This window comes from Primulina eburnea, chromosome 13 (assembly GCF_022965805.1).
Source record: "Primulina eburnea isolate SZY01 chromosome 13, ASM2296580v1, whole genome shotgun sequence".
Taxonomy (NCBI): domain Eukaryota; kingdom Viridiplantae; phylum Streptophyta; class Magnoliopsida; order Lamiales; family Gesneriaceae; genus Primulina; species Primulina eburnea.
This window is the reverse complement of record NC_133113.1, coordinates 1336743-1356957: the sequence shown is the minus strand read 5'-3', so window position 1 is coordinate 1356957 and position 20215 is coordinate 1336743. Positions and strand designations below refer to the sequence as shown.

Sequence of the window (20215 nt, the reverse complement as noted above, 5' to 3'; positions counted from 1 at the left end):
ACATGCTAGCTTTTCCTTTTTCATACTAGCAATGTTTCCCCTCCTCCACAACCGAAATATTTTTTAGATTTTGAAGAGCATCAACGAGATCTTTTAGGTATTTTGGTAAACGATCGAAATAGTTTTCCTCTCTATAGAATTCTTCAGAGACCCTAACAATATCCTGATCATGGAATTTCAAATAAAATAATAGAACACTCCAACAATAAAAAATGTGGTTAAATAAAATCAGATAGTAGGGAGAGTGAAGCTGGAAGCCAAACTGTTGCCATCTTCTCTAAAGATTGCACCAACCTTTAGATAAAGGCCATCCGCAGGGGATAGTAGGGCTATGTTCATGTATAGGATTGAGTCATTTGTCATTATGTGTTGATATATGTTATATAAGAAGGATCGTTACGGTTTTTCCAAATGTATAGGAAGTTAACATATTGTATAGGAAGTTAACGTAGTGGATTCTAGGATGCAGGGGTGTATGGTGTGGATGGAGACCACACTGATTTTATGAGATGGAAGTCGCTTTTGGAGGATGTCAGAGTTCAATAAAATTTTATATGGCACACCATGTGAAGGTGCCATTATCAGAATATGTATCAAAGGATGTGGCCTTTTATTTGGTAAGATTAAATGATGTTTCAAATGATTTAGCGGTACAAAACTTTTGTGAAGAAAGAAAATATTGCCAGGCCGTCATGACGATAATGGCGGAGGCTCTCTCTCTGAAGGAGTATCAGACGTAGTTCCCAAATATAAATTTTATAGGGAAATTGATAAACAATGGTTTGCAATGTGTCTAATGTTGCACTGCCATCTTTGGACTAAAACATGTGTCTTAATTAAAGATTTTAAAGTATGACATTTTCAACACTCTTGTCTAACGTGCAGTTCCATTATTTAAAGATCTTGAAGTATGGAATTTGAACTTTGAAATGAGGAACATACAATAGTATTGTACATATTGAATGAAGTTTCCGATTATATAAGTATCGAGAGTTTATTTGAGGTAGAGCTTGAAATTGAGATATAAAATTTTTATTATACAACTTCTACCTCCAAACTCGTCATGTCTCTGAAAGGTAATAAACTGAGGCAATAATACAAGAGAGATTTAGAAAGACTGGTATAGTTTGAACACTTGAAACTTGGATGGGAACACTTGAAGTTAAACCTATTTATATTACTCAAAAGTAAAGATAAAGTTAAGATCAGTCTAATCTTATGATGCATATTATGTCTCTAGAACCATCCATAGAATATTCTTTGGATATTTTATAAGAAATCTATAAAGGAAAATTCTAGATATAAACTATTTTATCTTATTCTAAAGTGTTATACAAAGTAAATACTTAGAAAGAATATACTAGTAATTTCTAGATAATTACACTAAATATTCTCTAGAACGCTTGGAAGCCTCTTGCATTCTTCAATTTGGAACTGAAATCACTTGGGCTAGTATTTCAAAATTCCATTTTTTAATAATATATTATTATGACAGAGAGTTGAAAGTAATAATAATAATTTTATTAATAATTTTAAAGATTAAGTTGTTTCAATGTAATGTCATTTCCCTACATTATTTAATAGCTGTACTATTTTTAAAGAGTAGGTCTCTTATGACACGGTCTCACGTATTTTTTTCTGTGAGACGGGTCAATCCTACCGATATTCACAATAAAAAGTAATACTCTTAGCATAAAAAGTAATACTTTTTAACGGATGACCCAAATCAGATATCTGTCTCACAAAATACGACCCGTGAGACCGTCTCACACGAGTTTTTGTCATTTTTAAATAAAGCTCATGAGCTTCATTTTTTAAAAATTTAGTGGGCAACTAGATATTGAACCAATTGTAGCTAATCTTACTAAAATCTTTCTTTATACACAATTGTCTGTATGACCATTGACCACCATTAACGCATAAGATACTAACCAACTAGAATAGTTTTCATCAAACATGTGAAATTACACAGTCCATTGAAATTAGTTCAAACATGAGATAGTAATATGTACTTGAAAAAATACATATATTGGAATATGGCACAGTGCAAGGCATGTGCAAAGGACACATTACCAGCCAACTTTGCTCATTTATCCATTTCCACAACATAGCTAAAAGTGTTGTACAATTAGCAGAAACTACTCAAGCCATTTCTGGTTATTGTTTCTCCAAAACCCCAAATATATATTAGCAGGAATAAACTTTGGTAAAGTGACTGTTTTTACAAGTCTTCATTGCTTTTTCCAGAAATCTCCGTCGTAAGATCGGTAAGACAACATAAAAGGCCTATCAACACTTCTTTCACCTGGTATATATTGCTAAGATATAGTGAACCATGCACGAATATAGAAATGATACCAGACAAGTGGATCATCATATAAACTTTCAGTGAAAGTTATCTTGCCGATCCCACCCATCCCAACGACTGTGAAAACTTTGAGTTTTGGTAGGTATCCAGAAAGACAATCCAACATTAGTCACAAATCATGTTCAAAGACCACCAAGTTTTCCCCCCTTCGTTTGGCGATATTATGGATAACTTATTTAGTTTGAGAAGGACCTGGCCTGTTAGACAAATGAAAACACATCGATTATTATAATATTGATTCGATTTTGTTAAACATGCAAGTATTATTGCCACATGCCGCTTCAAAATAAGTGCAAATTATATTTAATCAAAAATTTAGAAATCAATAATGGAGCAGATGTAAGTTAGTCAAGCCATATCACTAAGGACATACCAATAAACCAATGAAAAACTAAAACATAAGAACACTTCACTAACCCAAGTAGTTGTCGTAATCAAGATTGCCTGAGGATCTTGTGCCTTGCAGACTTTGGGTTGACTTTTGAATAATATATCTGCCTTCACAAATCCTTTTCAATAGGTTGTTGATACACTCTATACTTTTTATTATTTGAAGCAAATTTCGGAAAAAAAATTTGACTGCTCCATCTATACCAAAAAAGCATTGTCAAAAAATCTTTTATTCAGGATTCACCAGTTTTTTCCATTCAAGCTAAGTTGGATTTTATGTAACAAATTCGATATGTAGAAACTTATCCATCAGTATCATTTCAGATTAAAATTCTGTGATAACTAATGTTATGCTGGGACATTAGAATTAAATGCAAATGAAACATTTGTTTTCTTTGCTTTCACAGAAAAACGAAAAGAACCTGTATAAATATTTTAGCTCCAGACACGTTGATTCATACATCAATAACGGCATAACTTTAAACTTCTTCAATCTCTAAGTTATTTAGCCAAGTACTGCCATTGAGGCTTAAAAAGTAACAAGACTGATCAAGATGCAGTCATAATAAAGATAGCTTACCTGCAGATGTCGTGTTTTCTTCTTCACTGGTACATGAATTGCCTTATGCAGTTCATCTTACTTGAAATAGACAAAGCATAACATTTCCAAATCATTGTAAAAATTCATCAACGTATCCATGTTTGCTTTTGCCTATCATATTGCTCTTCGTCGCGCTTCTTGTCACTTTCCTCGTGATCTTCTTCCTCTTCCTTATGGCATGATGCATTTGTATATTTTTTTTCATTGAGTTTTTCCTCTACATTTATGTGCTATTAAAATCTTGAAATTTTTCTCTTGCTATTGGTATATTTAAATTAAGCAAATCCTTTATTGATGAAATTTGATTCAGTCGTACAAAAAGTAACAAACAAATAGACATATTGTCACGCCCCGAGCCCGGGCCCGCACTTGTGTGACTGCACAATGGGCCCATATAGCAACTACTTCGTATTCGTACTTGCTTTACGAAAATGATTAACCCAAGTTGGTATAGAAGTCCATTGTAAGCCATTATAAACTCATTTTAAATCTTTCATTTTTAAAATGTGGGACAAGAGTATCACAATCACCCTTCCTTCAGAACGCGACGTCCTCGTCGCGGCCTGAACCCTCGATCCACTAGTCCCGAGAATCTAGAGGTGGCTCCTACATGTTTAAGAGGTGGATCCTGTCATGTAGCATTTTGCCCCGCAGGTTCAAGAGGTGGCTCCCATGCACGTAGCACTTAATTTGCCCCGCATAGCACTTATTTTCCGGTGTTCCATGCTGGTGACTGGCTCTGATAACATTCTGTCACGCCCCGAGCTTGGGCCCGCGCCTCTGTGACTGCACAATAGGCCCCTATAGCAACTACTTTGTATTCGTCCTCGCTTTACGAAAATAATTAACCCAAGTTGCTATAGAAGTCCATTGTAAGCTACTATAAACTCATTTTAAATCTTTCATTTTTAAGATGTGGACAAGGGTATCACACATACGTCTAATCATATAAATTGGCACAACTGAAACCTTTGAAAGGTTAAAATTGATTCTAGTATCTTGTGTCTTAATCAAAGAAGGAATAAAATGCCATACAAAATATTATTTTTAATATAGATTCAAAATTTTAACACAAATGTGGATTTGTTGGTAAACTGTTAAGTTATTTTTGTCTCTTCAATGTGAGACGTACAATAATCATTTTTCCACAAGTAAAATTGATAATAACTAGATGTAATAACAAACATGAATAAAGAAAACATGCAGTTAAATACATTTTCTAGTGCAAAGGGTTACCACCTAGCGTAGATTGAAGTATATGAGTAAGCTTGTGGAAACCGAACTACAACAATTGCACCATTCGAATTTATCATGACCAAAGTCCAAAGAATTCAAAATGTTTCAATCATCTTGTTGTCGTGAAATTCGAAAATTTGAACTATGGAAATAACCTCGTTCTAACCTTTAAATTTTGAAATCTTAAACAGGAATAAATGACAGATTTTATCATCTTTTTTCAGACTTGTAACATCACTATTATGGTTGTTTAATGCAAAAGAGGCTTGTAATGACCATAAAGAGGCGGTGTTTCAGCTGCTCAAGCTCCTTTATAAATAGTGGCTTAGATCAAGAGAGAAAAGTCACACCAAAGCAATCCATCTCTCTATATTTTTGAGTTGTCCATTTAACAGCATTTTTTTGAGCAAATCATTGTCCAAGTGTTGTCCATTTTAAGCAAGGATTTTTTCCAAGTTCCAGCCATTTTCGAGCAAGAAGAAAGTGTCATATTCGAGTAGCAAAAGTTGACTGCTTTGAAGCAGTTTCAGGAATATCTAAACAAAGAATTTGAGCAACCAACATCAAGTTCCTTTCTCGTTTTAAACATTTTAGTGCAAGTGTGCTTATGATTTCAAAATATATATGTATTTGTTTGAACATTTGATCGACGTGATATATTCTTTCAATTTGATATTTGTTTCGATATGATCATTGCATTAGAAAACATGTTTGAAATTAGTTGAATACAATGTTATGATTTACATTTGAAATGGTAAGAGAATTTCCGATATTTGATAAGTTTTGTTATGCACATGAAGCAAGGAGATATAATAATTGTTAGCATGATCTTGCCCCTTAGAGGATTAAAAATTAGGAATGATCTGTTAACCATAGAAAATAATATGATTTTCAGTGTCATTTGTCTCGTTTTGTTCTGATTCATATTTTACATGCTTATATTTCGAATCATATAAATATATATATGTAAGTTTGTTGTTCATTATGATCAATCGGCCCCGTATTTTTTGAGTATTTTACAAAGTACTCGCACTTACTCTCCCCCCAAATAAGAACGAAGAACAACTAGATGATGATGAACAAGAGAGGTCCTGGGGCTGATAATCAATCCCCAAATTTTGTTTTATTTTTACTATTTCGGTTTGATTGTAATCACTTCCGCACTTTATCTATTTTTTACTTCTATATAGTAGACACAATGTTTCTTTTATAAAAAAAACTGGTTTGATTGGATATTGTACAACAAGACTTATTGTTTTCAATGTTAAATTATTAAACAATGCTGGATGTCACACGCTCCAATGTGAACTCTGCATAAGGAATTAGAGAGGTTGATTTATATATATTTTCCATTATGTTTACATTGACACACATCTTCAACTCTCTTTGCTTTCCATCCCCGCTTAGTTTGTTGATAACATAACCGAGAACCATTAGGCTGTTGTTAATGTGTTCTCCTTCCCTCAAACGAACTCCACCAACCTGAGTTTCTGCTACTCTTTCTGATCCAACTAAGTTAACCAAGTTTTACAATGAAGAAATTAGACAAGCAACAACACTAATGGCAATAATGATCGTCACTTGGTGAATGTTAGCAAAAACATCTTTTACAGCCCTTGTGAATAATTCCCATATCAATTTTTGTGTCATTCATTGTAAAAAAAAGTCTTCCATCATTACTTGTTTTTCATATACAAATGCAGTTTCTTAATTACGAGTCATTTATTTTTATATTATTAATACTTTAACGTATACCAACATATCATGATAAATGACCCAACCCAATCAAATAACATTTTCGTAAATTTGCTACCTATATGAAATGTCGCCTGACCTTGAATAACTTGGAAGCTACCACATGCGGGCAACATTTTGTAGTAATAACAAATTTACAAAATGTCCTTTGATTGGATTGGATCATTTTCATTATATGTTGATGTATGTTATATAAGAATGATTGTTACGGCTCTTCCAAATATGTAGGAAGTTACAGTAGTAGATTCTAGGATGCAAGGGTGTATGGTTGTGGATGGAGACCGCATTGATATCATGAGATGGAAGTCGCTATCAGAGGATGTCAGAGTTGAATAAAATTTTATAAGGCTCACAATGTGAATGTGTGCCATTATCAGAATATGTACTGAAGGATGTGGACTTTTATTTGGTAAGATTAAATGATGTTTCAAATGATTCAGTTGTGCAAAACTTTTGTGAAGAAGGAAAATATTGTGAGGCCGGCATGACGATAATGGCGAATGCTCTGTTTGAAGGACTATTGGGCATAGTTCCCAAATTTAAATTTTATAGGGAAAAATAATAAACAATGGTTTACAATGTGTCTATGTTGCACTGCCATCTTTCGACCAAAACATGTGTTTTATTTAAAATCTTGAAGTACGGAATGTTCAGCACTCTCTCTAACCTACAGTTTCATTATTTAAAGATCTTGAAGTTTGGAATTAGAACCTTGAAATGGTGGATGTGACACTAGTTTTGTACAGATTGAATGAATATTCCGATAATATAACTGTTGAGAGTTTATTTGAGGTATAGCTTGAAATTGATGTATAATTTTTTTAATATACAACCTCTATCTCCAAACTCGTCGTGTATCCAGAGTGTGTTTTCCTATGAATTGAAGCTTGAAATTGAGGTTAAATATATCAATGCGAGTCGAAAGGTACTAAATTGAGGCAATAATAATACAAGAGAGATTTAGAAAGACTTGTATAGTTGAACACTTGAAACTTGGATGGTAACCCATGAGATGAGAACTATTTATATTACTCACTGTATAGCTAAAGTTAAGATCGGTCTAATCCTATTATTTCTCTAGAACCATCCATAACATATTCTTTGGATATCGTATAAGAAATTTATAATGGAAAATTCTAGAAAAAAAAAAACTACTTTATCTTATTCTAAAGTGTTCTACAAAGTAAGTACTTAGAAAGAATATACTAGTAATTTCTAGATAATTGTACTAAGTAATCTCTAGAATGCTTGGAAGCATCTTGCATTCTTCAATTTGGGACTGCAATCACTTGGGCTAGTGTGTCCCAATGTACTCCACAACTCCATGTCTTCACCTGCTTGTTAGTTTACCAAGACATTAATGTGTCCGATGGCCCAAAATGGTGAAACAATTTCCTCTTTCACCGAGAAAAAAAAAATACTTTTTCGTTACTTTTAAATTTAATAATGAATTTTTTTTTTGTGTACGAGTTATATGGTCGTGTAAAATTAAAAAATGAGTAGGTCTTTTGTGAGACGGTCTCACAAATCTTTATCTGTGAGACGGGTCCACCCTACCGATATTCACAATAAAAAACAATATTCTTAGCATAAAAAATAATATTTTTTTCATGGATGACCCAAATAAAATATCTGTCTCACAAAATACGATCTGTGAGACCGTCTCACACAAGTTTTTGCCTTCAAAAATGATATTAGATATTTTGAGATTTTCGAAAAGTGGATAAAACACTATGACTTACAAATTTATCATAATTGTTTTTATGATATTTTTTATAAAATAAAAAGATAATATTTTTAATTTAAGAACGAGTTTCTTGATAGTTTAATTCGTAAATATTTTTAACTTATTTTTCTTTTTTATTTTTGTTTTGATTGTTAGGTCATCTCATAATCTCTTACTATTTATTAAGGCTGAATAGGTTAGACTAACTTCCTTGGTCTGTTTTTTAAAATACCTAAAATACCCTTCACCCCCACCCTCTACATTACTAATTATATATATTAATAAAGTGTTAAAAAAAAAGCAAGTCACATGTAGTTTAGTGGATAAAGCCTATGTTTCTTAATTAATCATGAGGTTGTAGGTTCAATTTTTGTTTGGGTCTTTTTTATTCTTTTTTAATTTATTTTTTAGTTCATATATCAAAATTATAATGTAGTCACTCATTATTTCTTATAAATATATTTTGATCCTCATTTAAATATAAATCAAATAAATTATAAAAACATATCGTACAAACACGCAACGCGTGCGTCGTTGTACTAGCAGCATATTATAACTTCGGTCTAGACTTCGATTTACTTGGTCTATCATACATCGCTACATTTAAAAAAATGGGATTGAGACATAAATTTTTAAAAAAGAAGGACTCTGACTTTTTTTAAAAAAAAAGAAGGAGTTGACTCTTGATTATAAAATTAAACTTTAATTAAATTTTTAACTTAATAAATTAATTATTATTTTCTCTTTCTTCTCCGCCTATCTATTCTTCCACCCAGAAAAATTGGTCGACCAAATTTTTTCTCGGTCGACCAAGAAGAAATTTTTCGTGGAGGAAATTGGTCGATCAAATTTTTTTCTCGGTCGACCAAGAAGAAATTTTTTTCTCGGTCGACCAAAAAAAATTTTTCGTGGTGGAAATTGGTCGACCGAATTTTTTTCTCGGTCGACCAAGAAAGTGGACCAATTTGGTGAAAAGCGTAATGTTTGCGACGGTTCTAACAAAACGGTCGCTAAAAACAGATCGGCGACGGTTTTGTAACTGTCGCATTTAGCGACGGTTAACTCATAACCGTCGCACATATGTGTATACCATTTTCCCTACCCCAAGCTTTGGTCGATCAAGCAAAGTGTTGGGTCGACCAAACATAATTTCATAATTAAATCACATGTTTTAACATGTGAATCATAATTTCACAATTAATTTTCACAATTAATTTATATGTTTTTTAACATAAGAATCATAATTACACAATTTTGACCAATGTTGCTCAACAATCGTAGATGTTTAATCCATTAATTGATTAATATATGAATAACATATTTTCACATGTATGTTTTATAATGTTACATGTTGCGACCCAAAAGACTGGAATTTTGAGTCTACTCAAAAGGCTGAAACTTTGGGTCGACCCAAGTTGGTACATAAATGTTACTTTGTCGACCCAAGTTAAATATATGTTTCATATGTTAAATCTTGTAATATTATGTAATGAAATTGTGATTAATATGTTAAAGCATGCAATATAGTTGTGAAATTATGATCCATATTTTAAAACATGTAATTCAATTGAAATTGTGATAACATATAATCGTGATTTTTATGTTAAAACATGTAATTCAATTGAAATTGTGATAACATATAATCGTGATTTTTGTGTTAAAACATGTAATTCAATTGAAATTGTGATTCATATGTTTTTTTTTTTTTTTTGCAGAAGTGATTCATATGTTAAAACATATAACATAATAAGTTAAAACATATAACATTATAGAACATACTATACTTGTGATTATGTAATTGTGATTTATATATTCAAACATGTAATATAATTGTGATTCATATGTTAAAACATGTAATTGTGATTTTTATGTTAAAACATGTAATTCAATTGAAATTGTGATAACATATAATTGTGATTTTTATGTTAAAACATGTAATTCAATTGAAATTGTGATTCATATGTTAAAACATGTAACATAATTGTGAAATTGTGATTTATATGTCAAAACATGTAACATAATAAGTTAAAACATATAACATTATAGAACATACTATACATGTGATTATGTAATGGTGATTTATATATTCAAACATGTAGCATAATTGTGATTCATATGTTAAAATATGTAACATACTTGTGAAATTGTGATTCATATATCAAAACATGTAACATTATAAAACATACATGTGAAATTATTTGATTCATATATTAATCAATTAATGGATTAAACATCTACGATTGTCGAGCAACATTGGTCAAAATTGTGTAATTATGATTCATATGTAAAAACATGTAACATAGTTGTGAAATTGTGATTCATAAGTTAAAAAACATATAACATAATTGTGAAATTATGTTAAAACATATAACATAATTGTGAAATTATGATTTATATATTAAAACATTTAACATAGTTGTGAAATTCTGATTCATATGTGAAAACATATAACATAGTTGTGAAATTGTGATTCATATGTCAAAACATATAACATAATTGTGAAATTGTGACTCATATGTCATAACATGTAACATTATGGAACATATTTGTGAAATTATGTGATTCATATGTTAAAAACATGCAACATTGGTCAAAATTGTTTAATTATCCGTCAAAATTAAGTAATTATCGGTAATATTTGTCAAATCTATGGATTCGTGTGTCAGAAAAAGAGTCGACCCAAAATCAACATGGGTCGACCCAGATCGACCCAAAATAGTGGGTCGACCAAGCAATGTATGTTGCTTGGTCGACCCAACATTTCTGGGTCGACCCAAAATATTGGGTCGACCAAGCAATGTATGTTGCTTGGTCGACCCAACATTTTGCTGGATTGAGCTTGGTCTACCCAAAATGTTTGGGTCGACCAAGTAGAAATTTGGTCTGGACAATCACAATCGTCGCTAATTAGCGACGGGGTAATACTAAACCGTCGCAAGATGAAGTTTTGCGACGGTTCAATAAAACCGTCGCAAATATTGAAATAGCGACGGTTTGGAATGGAAAACCGTCGCTAATTTGGGTCGACCAAATCTTTACCTCTTTTTTGGGTCGACCAAACCAGAATGTTGGGTCGACCAAACAACATTCTCTTGTGACCAAGCTTTAATCGACCCAACATTTTGCTGGATCGTATGGTCTACCCAAAATGTTTGGGTCGACCAAGCAAAATTTTGGTGTACACAATCTATTTGCGACGGTTTTTCTTAAACTCTCGCCAAATGCGACGGTTAGATAACGGTCGCAGATCTGATTTTAGCGACGGTTTAATAAAACTGTCGCAAATATTGAAATAGTGACGGCTTAGATTGGAAAACCGTCGCTAATTTGGCTCGACCAGAAAGTTGGGTCGACCAAGCTTTGGTCCACCCACGTAAAGTTCAGAAACGCTTCGGTGGACCAATTTTTTTTGCGGAAAAATAATTTAATTTAGAGTCGATTAAATGAATTTAATATTAAAAATTTAAGTTAATAGTTAATTTACGCTTAAACAAAGGATATTTTTGTAAATTGAGTTGTGAATCTTTTTTTTTTAAATAACTCAGGACTGAGTCTATTTTCCCTAAATCTCCCCTGGCTTCTTCTTCAAGATTTCTTATACTGAAAACAGTTCGACTGGCCGCAAATTCGTGCACAAGCACCCCCAAGCTTATGAAAATGGAGTTCTGTCTCGAAGAAGGGAAGCAAGCGAATCCTAATTGCTCCACTTTAATTCTGGTACGATGTACGATTCAAGAATTCGTTTATTTATTTATTTATTAATTTTTTCTAAATTTACTTGAAGGTTTTGTCTTTTCTGAACTTTGCAGCCGGCGCTATCGATTGGAAACGTGGGGCAGCTGGCTGTGGATTTGCTTATCTCGTCGCTGAAAGCGGATAGAATCGGCTACTTGGACGACCCCAATGTGCTGCCTTGTGTTGGCAATGATGCTTATGCTGCTTCGCCTGGTGGAGACCTCGCTCTCCCTCTCGAAGGTATTCTTTTTTCCAAATTTTATATTGTTTTCTTTATGGGTTTATTGCTCTGTCAACACGTGTTAATTCTATCTTAGTTTTTATGTATTTTGCTGAATTTGTCTTGTTTAGTGGAAATACTGAATGTTGTAAAATTTTTCGTTCTTGCCTGAATTTGGCAGCTTATGAATCATCATCTAGTGGGTTAACACTTGTGCAGCAACGGTCTCCTGTTATCAAGGTAGAGACTTTTTGTTTTAGTTATGAACTAATATTGATACTATTTGATTTATTTAATCATTAAAATTTAGTTGATTGATCTATGCATATGGGTTGTCGAATAAGATTGATCTGGTGCATTAATTCTGGATTTTTTTTGTCGGATGTAACTGTATATCCAATGACTTGTGCAACAGGGTATGATGATCGATTACGCGAAGAACATGGCAAACTTCGCTGCTTCTAATGGAAAGAAGCATGTTATCATACTCTCCAGCTTGGACTTTGGGAGATGGAAAAGGGTTGACATGTCAAGGTATAGATTGTGATTCATTGTTGCTTTAACATGTTGGCGAATCCTTGGTAAAGTTAATTTTACAGTCCTTATGTCTGGTCTGTTTGCTGTTTTTTTTTTGTCTTGATTATTTTGTATCATGTTAACTATGTTTTTTCTTCTGAGAGAATGACCTTGAAAAAGCTATTTAACAAATGTGAATGGCAATTGCATGGTGAAGGTAAATGTTTTGAGAAGCCATAGAAAACGTAGAGGATATAAGTTTTATGAAGTTCATACTACTTTTATATGTTTGTGTAGCTTAGGTAAAGTTTATGTGGACATTTTGCTGTATTATGTAGCTATGATATTTTGCTCTTGTATAAACATGATGATCAAAGCTGCACAGAGGACAGAGAAAGTGAAAAACTAATGAAACTACTTACCCAAATGTATAGTATTTAAGGTTTTTAGCTAAAAGTTGGGTTCAGGTTTAATTTATTAAATGATGCAATATTATGAATTTGAAAGCTCCCTAGTTGGAATAAGGTCAGCTTCATTTGAAAGTTAAACTTTCAGGAGGACCCATCTTTTAATAATTTACTGCAAATGAACTAATGAAGTCATGGATGATTTTACTGATTCATAAGCCCTTCATACAACCTTGCTATGATAGATCTGTAGATTACATTATTTCCATTATTTGTTTCAGTTTCAGCTTTTCCCTTTGTAATTGAATTTTATATCATGTCTATGAAATCTTGATTTTTTCGCTAAAAAGTTCCGCATGTACTGTTTCTGATTGAAACTAAGTGAGACTAGAATTGTAGAAATATGTTGTGTTGCTTAACAAAACTATGGTCTACAAAATTTTGAATATTAATTAGATTCATGAACCTTCGAAATTTCGCATTTGATCATGAGAACATAGTTAATTAGTTAGTAGTGAGAAATATAAAGGATTCACTTCCTTAACTCGTGACCTACTAATTTACTTTTCTCCGTTTATGTTATAACCAATTAACTGATTCAATGGTGATTTATATCAGTGGTTTGCAGATTCATTATTTATCTAGTTCCAATACGGATGGAAGTGACAATGACTGTGAAATGTTTGGGTGGAATAGACTGCAAGATTATAGTCCTGATCAAAGCACATGGAAGTATCTGAATGAATTAGCTGAAGAGGGGTCAATGCCTGATGAAGATTTTTTTCTTGAGGATCTAGGAGATGATGATTACTACCCAAGTTTGCCTTTTGCTGCACTTTTTTCCATCTTTAAGGTAATGATTTATGTACTTTATTGGACATTGAATAATCTTCTAGCTTGCTTTACTAATAAGCACGATCAATTTGTCCTACATTGTTTCAACACTTGGTTGGCTATCTGCCTCAGTTTCTGTTTAATATCTTTTCGAGTGAGAATCAGTTCATTGTCAATTTTCCTTTTTTCATAGGACAATGACAAACCATGTTTCTCAACTTTTCTGATATTAATCTAGACCATCTGATCTGAGAACCAGCCTTTCCATTGATTCATTTTATAACTCAAAACTCCTAATTTCGAATGAAACGTCTCTTATATTTCAGAAGAATCCTTTATTCAGGCTTAAGAAAAAAAGGGATTTTTTTATCTTGTGAAATATCCAAACATACGAAGGAGTGGCGTACAGATCTTTGTTTGTTTTTTTTGTTGGACTTTTCTTTCATGCAAATTATTAGTCAAGACTGACATAATTGAGTGCTGATAATTGAGTTTATAGGATTGTTAGAATGGGCATTGAACTTCCATTTTTTATTGATGCTTTAATTGTAAAGTTCTTCATTTCTGTAACAATTTTTTAACTATGTTGACACAATAAATCATTTATTGAACAATTCTTGTATTTTGGTAGGCTAAAGGTATCAAAGTCACTTGCTTACTTTGTTACTGTTCCGAAGGAGATAATATACCTGAAGCTTTTTATTTGGCGGAGGCAACCAGCAAACTTGTGGGACTGAGCCAGAATGAAATTGATGGTGAGCTAATCTTAACATGCAATCGACCATTTCTTTCTGCCCTTCTTTATGTGGCACTGTTCCGTGTAGATTACTTTGTTCAGGATTGAAATTCCTTTCCACTTCAACTATTTCATCTTGTTCAGGCAGTGGAGCTGGTAAATGGACCATACCATTTTCATGGCAGAGTGTGTATGGACCTCCAGCAGACATGACTTTATTCTAGGATGCCAATGTGATTCAAGGTATCTATGGTTTCTTCTTGTGTCCTCATGGTTCCTTTACTCTGAGTTATGCCAACATAAAAACGCTGTTGATCTGTTTATTTCAAGTCAGAAGTTTATACTCGAGTAAAATATGAATCGGCACTCGTCATGCTAGCTGAACCCGTGGTTGAACCAGCTGATCACATAGGTTAAAGTTTTAAAAACGTTGACATGGTTGGTGAAGATTCCAATCCCTTCCTGGTTTATGCCTTATTCATGGAACGTAAGATATCATGAAATGTTTAACAGGAAGAGTTGGTTTGTGAAACCAGACGCCATTGCTCGATTATTGTTACGTAGATTCGAATTTGTTGTAACTTTATTGTTGTTTACTTGTTCTAGAGAGGTTTTGGCATCGTCTTCCTCCCTTGCATCAGTTTACCATTCTCATATAAAACCGCGTCTAGTGTGGTCTTAAAAAAAATCAGGCCTCGGTGTAACAAAATTACAAGATTTATACAAAATATATCTAATTGATATACAATAAATAATTTGTGAAACGATCTTACGGATTTATATTCGTTATATGAGTTGAACGACCTATATTAATAGTAAAAAATAATACTTTTTACATGAGTTTATATATATATATATATATTGGATAATTTAAAATTTTGATGATCGGAATCTTTTAGCGTTTTAGCGTTGTCACGTGTTACATCCAAAGGCACGTTTATGTTGTTGAATATATAAAATGAAATATATATATATATATTTATTTAGAGACGGAGTGAGTCAAGGTGGTTGCACCAACTTCACTTCAACCACTGGTTCACTCTGTCGATATGCGAATTTTTTTAATTCATCTCAGTTACTATCGATATTTTGAGTAAATTATGAAATTTTTTATACATATAATATAATGTGTTGGTTCCTAAAAATTTTTTGTTTGGTACTCTGCTGAATCAGGCACAGTTGAAGTAAAAACAAACATACCAATTTAATTTTTGTAAGCACGACAAATTTCATTGTTGCTTGTATTTTATTTATGTGATTTACAGTTTATTTCGTGCTAAAAAAACGCAATATTCCCTTGGAATAAGAATTATGTATAAATAATGGGTTTTTTTAGCATACAAATAATGGTTATCACTTTGTCCATTCATGTCAATTATCATATTTATATTTTTATAACTAAAAAATATTGTGTCCATCTCCCCCCGCGCGCACACATACACACAAACACACACACACACACACACATATATATATATATATATATAAAAGCGTGAAGCATCCCGAAGTGTAGATGTCGAGCTTCAAACTTTTCAAGCTTAAGCAAGATTAGCACGAGCGTGAAAAAACATTTTTTATCTTTAGTGTAATTGTACTTATCTCAAACCAATAAATTAATAAAATAATATATTAATATGATAAATTTAAGTCTGTTACATTAATTCACATATTTATAAAAACATAAAAATCTCAAAATTACAATCTTTATTTGTTTTTGCAATTAGACTACATTAAAAATTGCTAAATATTTATCAAATCATTGTCAAACACGTTTAATATAATTAAAACTAAAAAATAAACATCTAAATTATAAAACTAATTTATTATTTTAAAATAAAAAGACATACCTTCAAAATTAAAAAAAAATAAATATAAACATATGCGATTAATTGTACTTAAGCACGTTTAATTAAACGTCTTAATTACATTTAATTCAGTCAAACTACAGTTTGACCGCTTTTGTTCGCTTTTCTCCGAAACGGAACGTTTTTATCGAGCTTCAAGCTTAAGCGCGCTTTTTAAAACACTGATATATATATATATATAACTATTTATTCATATAACCATCCTCCAAATTTATCCATTCCATCCGAAAAATTTAGCCACTTTTCTTTTCCCACTATAATATAAGTTATAATTCAATAGTTCCACCAACACAACACGTGAAAGCAATGATATTTTTCAAATAAAAACTGATTGGATATTTTTTTCTTTTTTTTTTTGAATTAATTGGATTGGATATTTTTCTAGATCTATATCATCAACATATTTATCGGGCCCATCAAGTTTTATAGAATTATTGTCCAATATTGTGCTATGATTTAAATTTTATTTTAATAAATTTTAAAATGCATAATACTTTTAACAAACATGTGATACAGGTGGGTTGCCACTTGCAACGAACGAGAGGTCATATGTGTAAACCAGACAGAGCAAATTGTTTTTGACAGATTATTTTAATTAGAACACCTCGTTTTAATTGGTCCGATTAGCTATTACTTTTTTAAGTTAAAACTATAAATAAAATATTAAATTTATGATAAAAACGTGGAATTTATTTGTAAATAATTTATTTTCCTAGAGATTATTTGTTGCCTTACAAAAAATGATATGATCAGTCACAATAATGTATTATTTGTTAAGATTGAGACTCGTATCTAATTCAACCTCAAAAACTAGTTCAAGAGAGAAAGATTGTTCAAATCCAACGTTGATGCTCCTTTGATCCTTATCCGCATGAAATAATTGCGGATGTATATATTATTGAAATGACTCAAGCTAGAAATAGAAGCGCTATATATACATGCACTAATTTAGCAATGTTTCATAGACAATTATACCAATTGAAGCCCGAAAATTAGTCGAAGCCCGAAGAAAGATGTCTTCTTACGCTTCTGAGAATCCTTCTGAATCAATTCTTCCATTCAAAGAAATCCCAGGTAGCTATGGCTTACCCTTCTTCGGGCCGATTCAGGACCGTCTAGACTACTACTACAAGCAGGGCTCGGATGAGTTCTTCAGGGCCCGAATCAAGAAATACAACTCCACGGTGTTCAGGATGAACAGCCCTCCAGGCCCTTTCAATGCCCATAATTCTAAAGTCGTCGTTCTTCTTGATGCTGTTAGCTTCCCTGTCCTTTTCGACACGTCGAAAGTCGAAAAGAGAAACATTTTTACGGGCACTTACATGCCATCTACTAATTTCAATGGCGGATATCGCGTTTGCTCATATCTTGATCCTTCGGAAAGAAAACATGAAATCCTCAAGGGATTCATTTTATCATTACTAGGGAGTAGGGAGGTTGCACAAGCAGATTATCCCTACATTCCGGAGCTCGGTTTCGAGGCTGTTCACCGACCTTGAGACCGAGTTGTCTGATAAAGGGGGAGCAAACTTCAATCCCATTAGTGATAAGATGTCGTTCGATCTCTTGTTCCGTACGATACAAGTGTTGCTGGAGATGGTAACACAAATCTTGATAAATGGCTGTTTTTCCAGCTTGCACCTTTGGTGCCATTAAACTTGAAGTTTTTGCCAAAAGTTTTGGAGGATCTCCTGCTCCACGCATTCCCTTTGCCTTCTTTCATCGTGAAATCGGGGTACGAAAAAGTTCGAGAGGCCTTCAATAAGGCGGCCAAGGAGTTACTCGACGAGGCCGAGAAAGACGGGATCAGCAGGGACGAGGCTTCTCATAACTTACTTTTTCTTTCAGGGTTTAATGCATATGGTGGCACCAAGATTTTATTCCCAGCTTTGCTGAAGTACGTCGGAACCGGTGGATCAGACTTGCATAGGCGTCTAGCCTATGAGATACGGACCGTCGCAGCGGAGGATGGTGGGATAACCCTAGCGGGGATAAACAAGATGAGCTTGGTAAAATCAGTGGTATGGGAGGCTTTGAGGATTGAGCCTCCTGTTGCATCTCAATATGGTGAGGCTAAAGAGGACATAACAATCACGAGTCACGACGCGTCGTATATCATCAAAAAAGGAGAGATTATTTTCGGGTATCAACCCCTTGCGACTAAGGACCCCAAGATATTTGTCGACCCCGACAAGTTCGTAGCTGATAGGTTCGTCGGAGACGGGGAGAAGTTGATCAAGTACGTCTATTGGTCGAACGGGAGAGAAACCGACGACCCAACGACTAGCAACAAGCAATGCCCCGGCAAGGACATGGTGGTTTTGTTCTCAAGATTGATGCTTGTTGAGTTTTTCCTTCGGTATGATACGTTTAAGGTTGAAATTGGGAAGCTCCTTCTAGGGTCATCGGTCACCTTCAAATCCTTGACAAAAGCTGCTTAATGTAAACTTTTAGGTATCTCGTTTAATTTGTTTAGCGGTTCTATATCGTTTTTCAGTGTTACGTCAGTAATTTACGAAAAATGGCTAAAATCGAAAATAAGAACCATCACTCTGTCACCTGAAAAAAAAAATTAATATTTTCTGAAAAGTTTTTTCGAAAATATGTGTCAAGTGGCATAATTAAAACATGTCTCGTCGTAACATTTCTCGATTGTTGACATGACACATATATCAATACATAACATCTACTGCCATGTCAGCACGAGATCGAATAAATACAAGTTGCAATAAAAAAAATTTAATTTATCATATCGATATTCACAATATTTGAAGTTTACAAGTTGTAATAAAAAAAAAAAGACAAGTTACAATAAAAAAATAAATTAATTTACCATAGCGATATCAATACATAACATCTACTGCCATGTTTGAAATTGCAGCTGCGTGTGACGCTTGGTGAACTTCGAAGTTCAAAATATTTTACTATGTATTAGTTGGTACTGCAGGTAATAGTGGTTGTATTTTTCGAATAACTCTCTTGTGAGACGATTTTATGAATTTTTATTTGTAAGACGGGTTAATCTTACGGATATTCACAATAAAAAGTAATAATTTTAGCATAAAAAATAATACTTTTTCTGTCTCACAAAATACGACCCGTGAGACCGTTTTACACAAGTTTGTGTGTTTTTCAAAACCCCTGGAAGTACAAAAAATTATTGAGTACTTCGATAAATTTTTTTTTTCTAAATTAATGTTTAGATGTATATTTAAAAATGATATTTAACCTAAAATTATATATCAATTAAAGAGTAAAACTTCAGATTTGTTTGGATAACGGAAAAAAAAAATGTTTTTTTTGCCTTAAATGATTAAAAACTAAGAAAGCTAGGGGTGTCAAAATCCGACACGACCCACCAACTCGACACGGTTCAACCTGAAAAAAATAAGACTTGGGTTTGGGGTTTTCGGGTTCGGATCAGATCGGGTTGGACTCGATAGCTGACTCGAAAAAAATGATCAGGTCGGGTTGGGTTGGGTTTAGCCGAAAATTAATTTTTTAAAATATATATAATTAATAAATATTGCCTAAATTTTTTTATATATTTTTATGTCTGAAAATTTATTTATTGTATATTTATATCATAAATTTTCATAATTTATTTTGAACATTTTTTAGTTTTTTAATAATTCTTTATTTAATTTAATAAATATACTTTATTTTTCTATTATTAGACTTTCAAATTTAAATCATATATATGAGGGAGCTTTTGTTATTATGTGTTTAAATTAAAATATTATTTTTTTAAAATTTTATTTAACTTTCTGTAAAAAATTCAAAATCGGGTTACACGGGTTGATTGGTTGATCGGGTTGATTCGGGT

The 20215-nt window shown here is 32.7% G+C and overlaps 1 protein-coding gene and 1 pseudogene across 4 annotated transcripts; both read left to right on the top strand.

Moving 5' to 3' along the window:
* The first annotated feature begins 11649 nt into the window (after window positions 1–11649).
* LOC140810165 (uncharacterized) lies at window positions 11650–15148 on the top strand. Of its 4 annotated transcripts, none has more exons than XM_073168025.1 (8): window positions 11650–11793; window positions 11886–12051; window positions 12213–12271; window positions 12447–12565; window positions 13573–13807; window positions 14420–14543; window positions 14669–14767; window positions 14904–15148. In XM_073168025.1, exons 1-7 carry the CDS (start codon window positions 11728–11730, stop codon window positions 14746–14748), a joined length of 849 nt encoding a protein of 282 aa, XP_073024126.1. In that variant the 5' UTR covers window positions 11650–11727; the 3' UTR covers window positions 14749–14767; window positions 14904–15148. The 4 variants fall into 4 exon arrangements, with proteins under 4 accessions (XP_073024126.1, XP_073024124.1, XP_073024125.1 ...); XM_073168023.1 differs by having other exon boundaries at window positions 14859–15148; XM_073168024.1 differs by having other exon boundaries at window positions 14855–15148.
* A 2161-nt stretch (window positions 15149–17309) lies between these two features.
* LOC140810554 (allene oxide synthase 3-like) lies at window positions 17310–18883 on the top strand (annotated as a pseudogene).
* The last annotated feature ends 1332 nt before the right edge of the window (window positions 18884–20215 follow it).

Bases quoted from the DNA above. Each gene is read 5' to 3' on its own strand.
- LOC140810165 (XM_073168025.1), top strand. From the start codon at position 11,728: ATGAAAATGGAGTTCTGTCTCGAAGAAGGGAAGCAAGCGAATCCTAAT. The intron at 11,794-11,885 runs GTACGATGTACG...TGAACTTTGCAG, and splicing joins ATTGCTCCACTTTAATTCTG to CCGGCGCTATCGATTGGAAA. The intron at 14,544-14,668 runs GTGAGCTAATCT...CATCTTGTTCAG, and splicing joins GAGCCAGAATGAAATTGATG to GCAGTGGAGCTGGTAAATGG.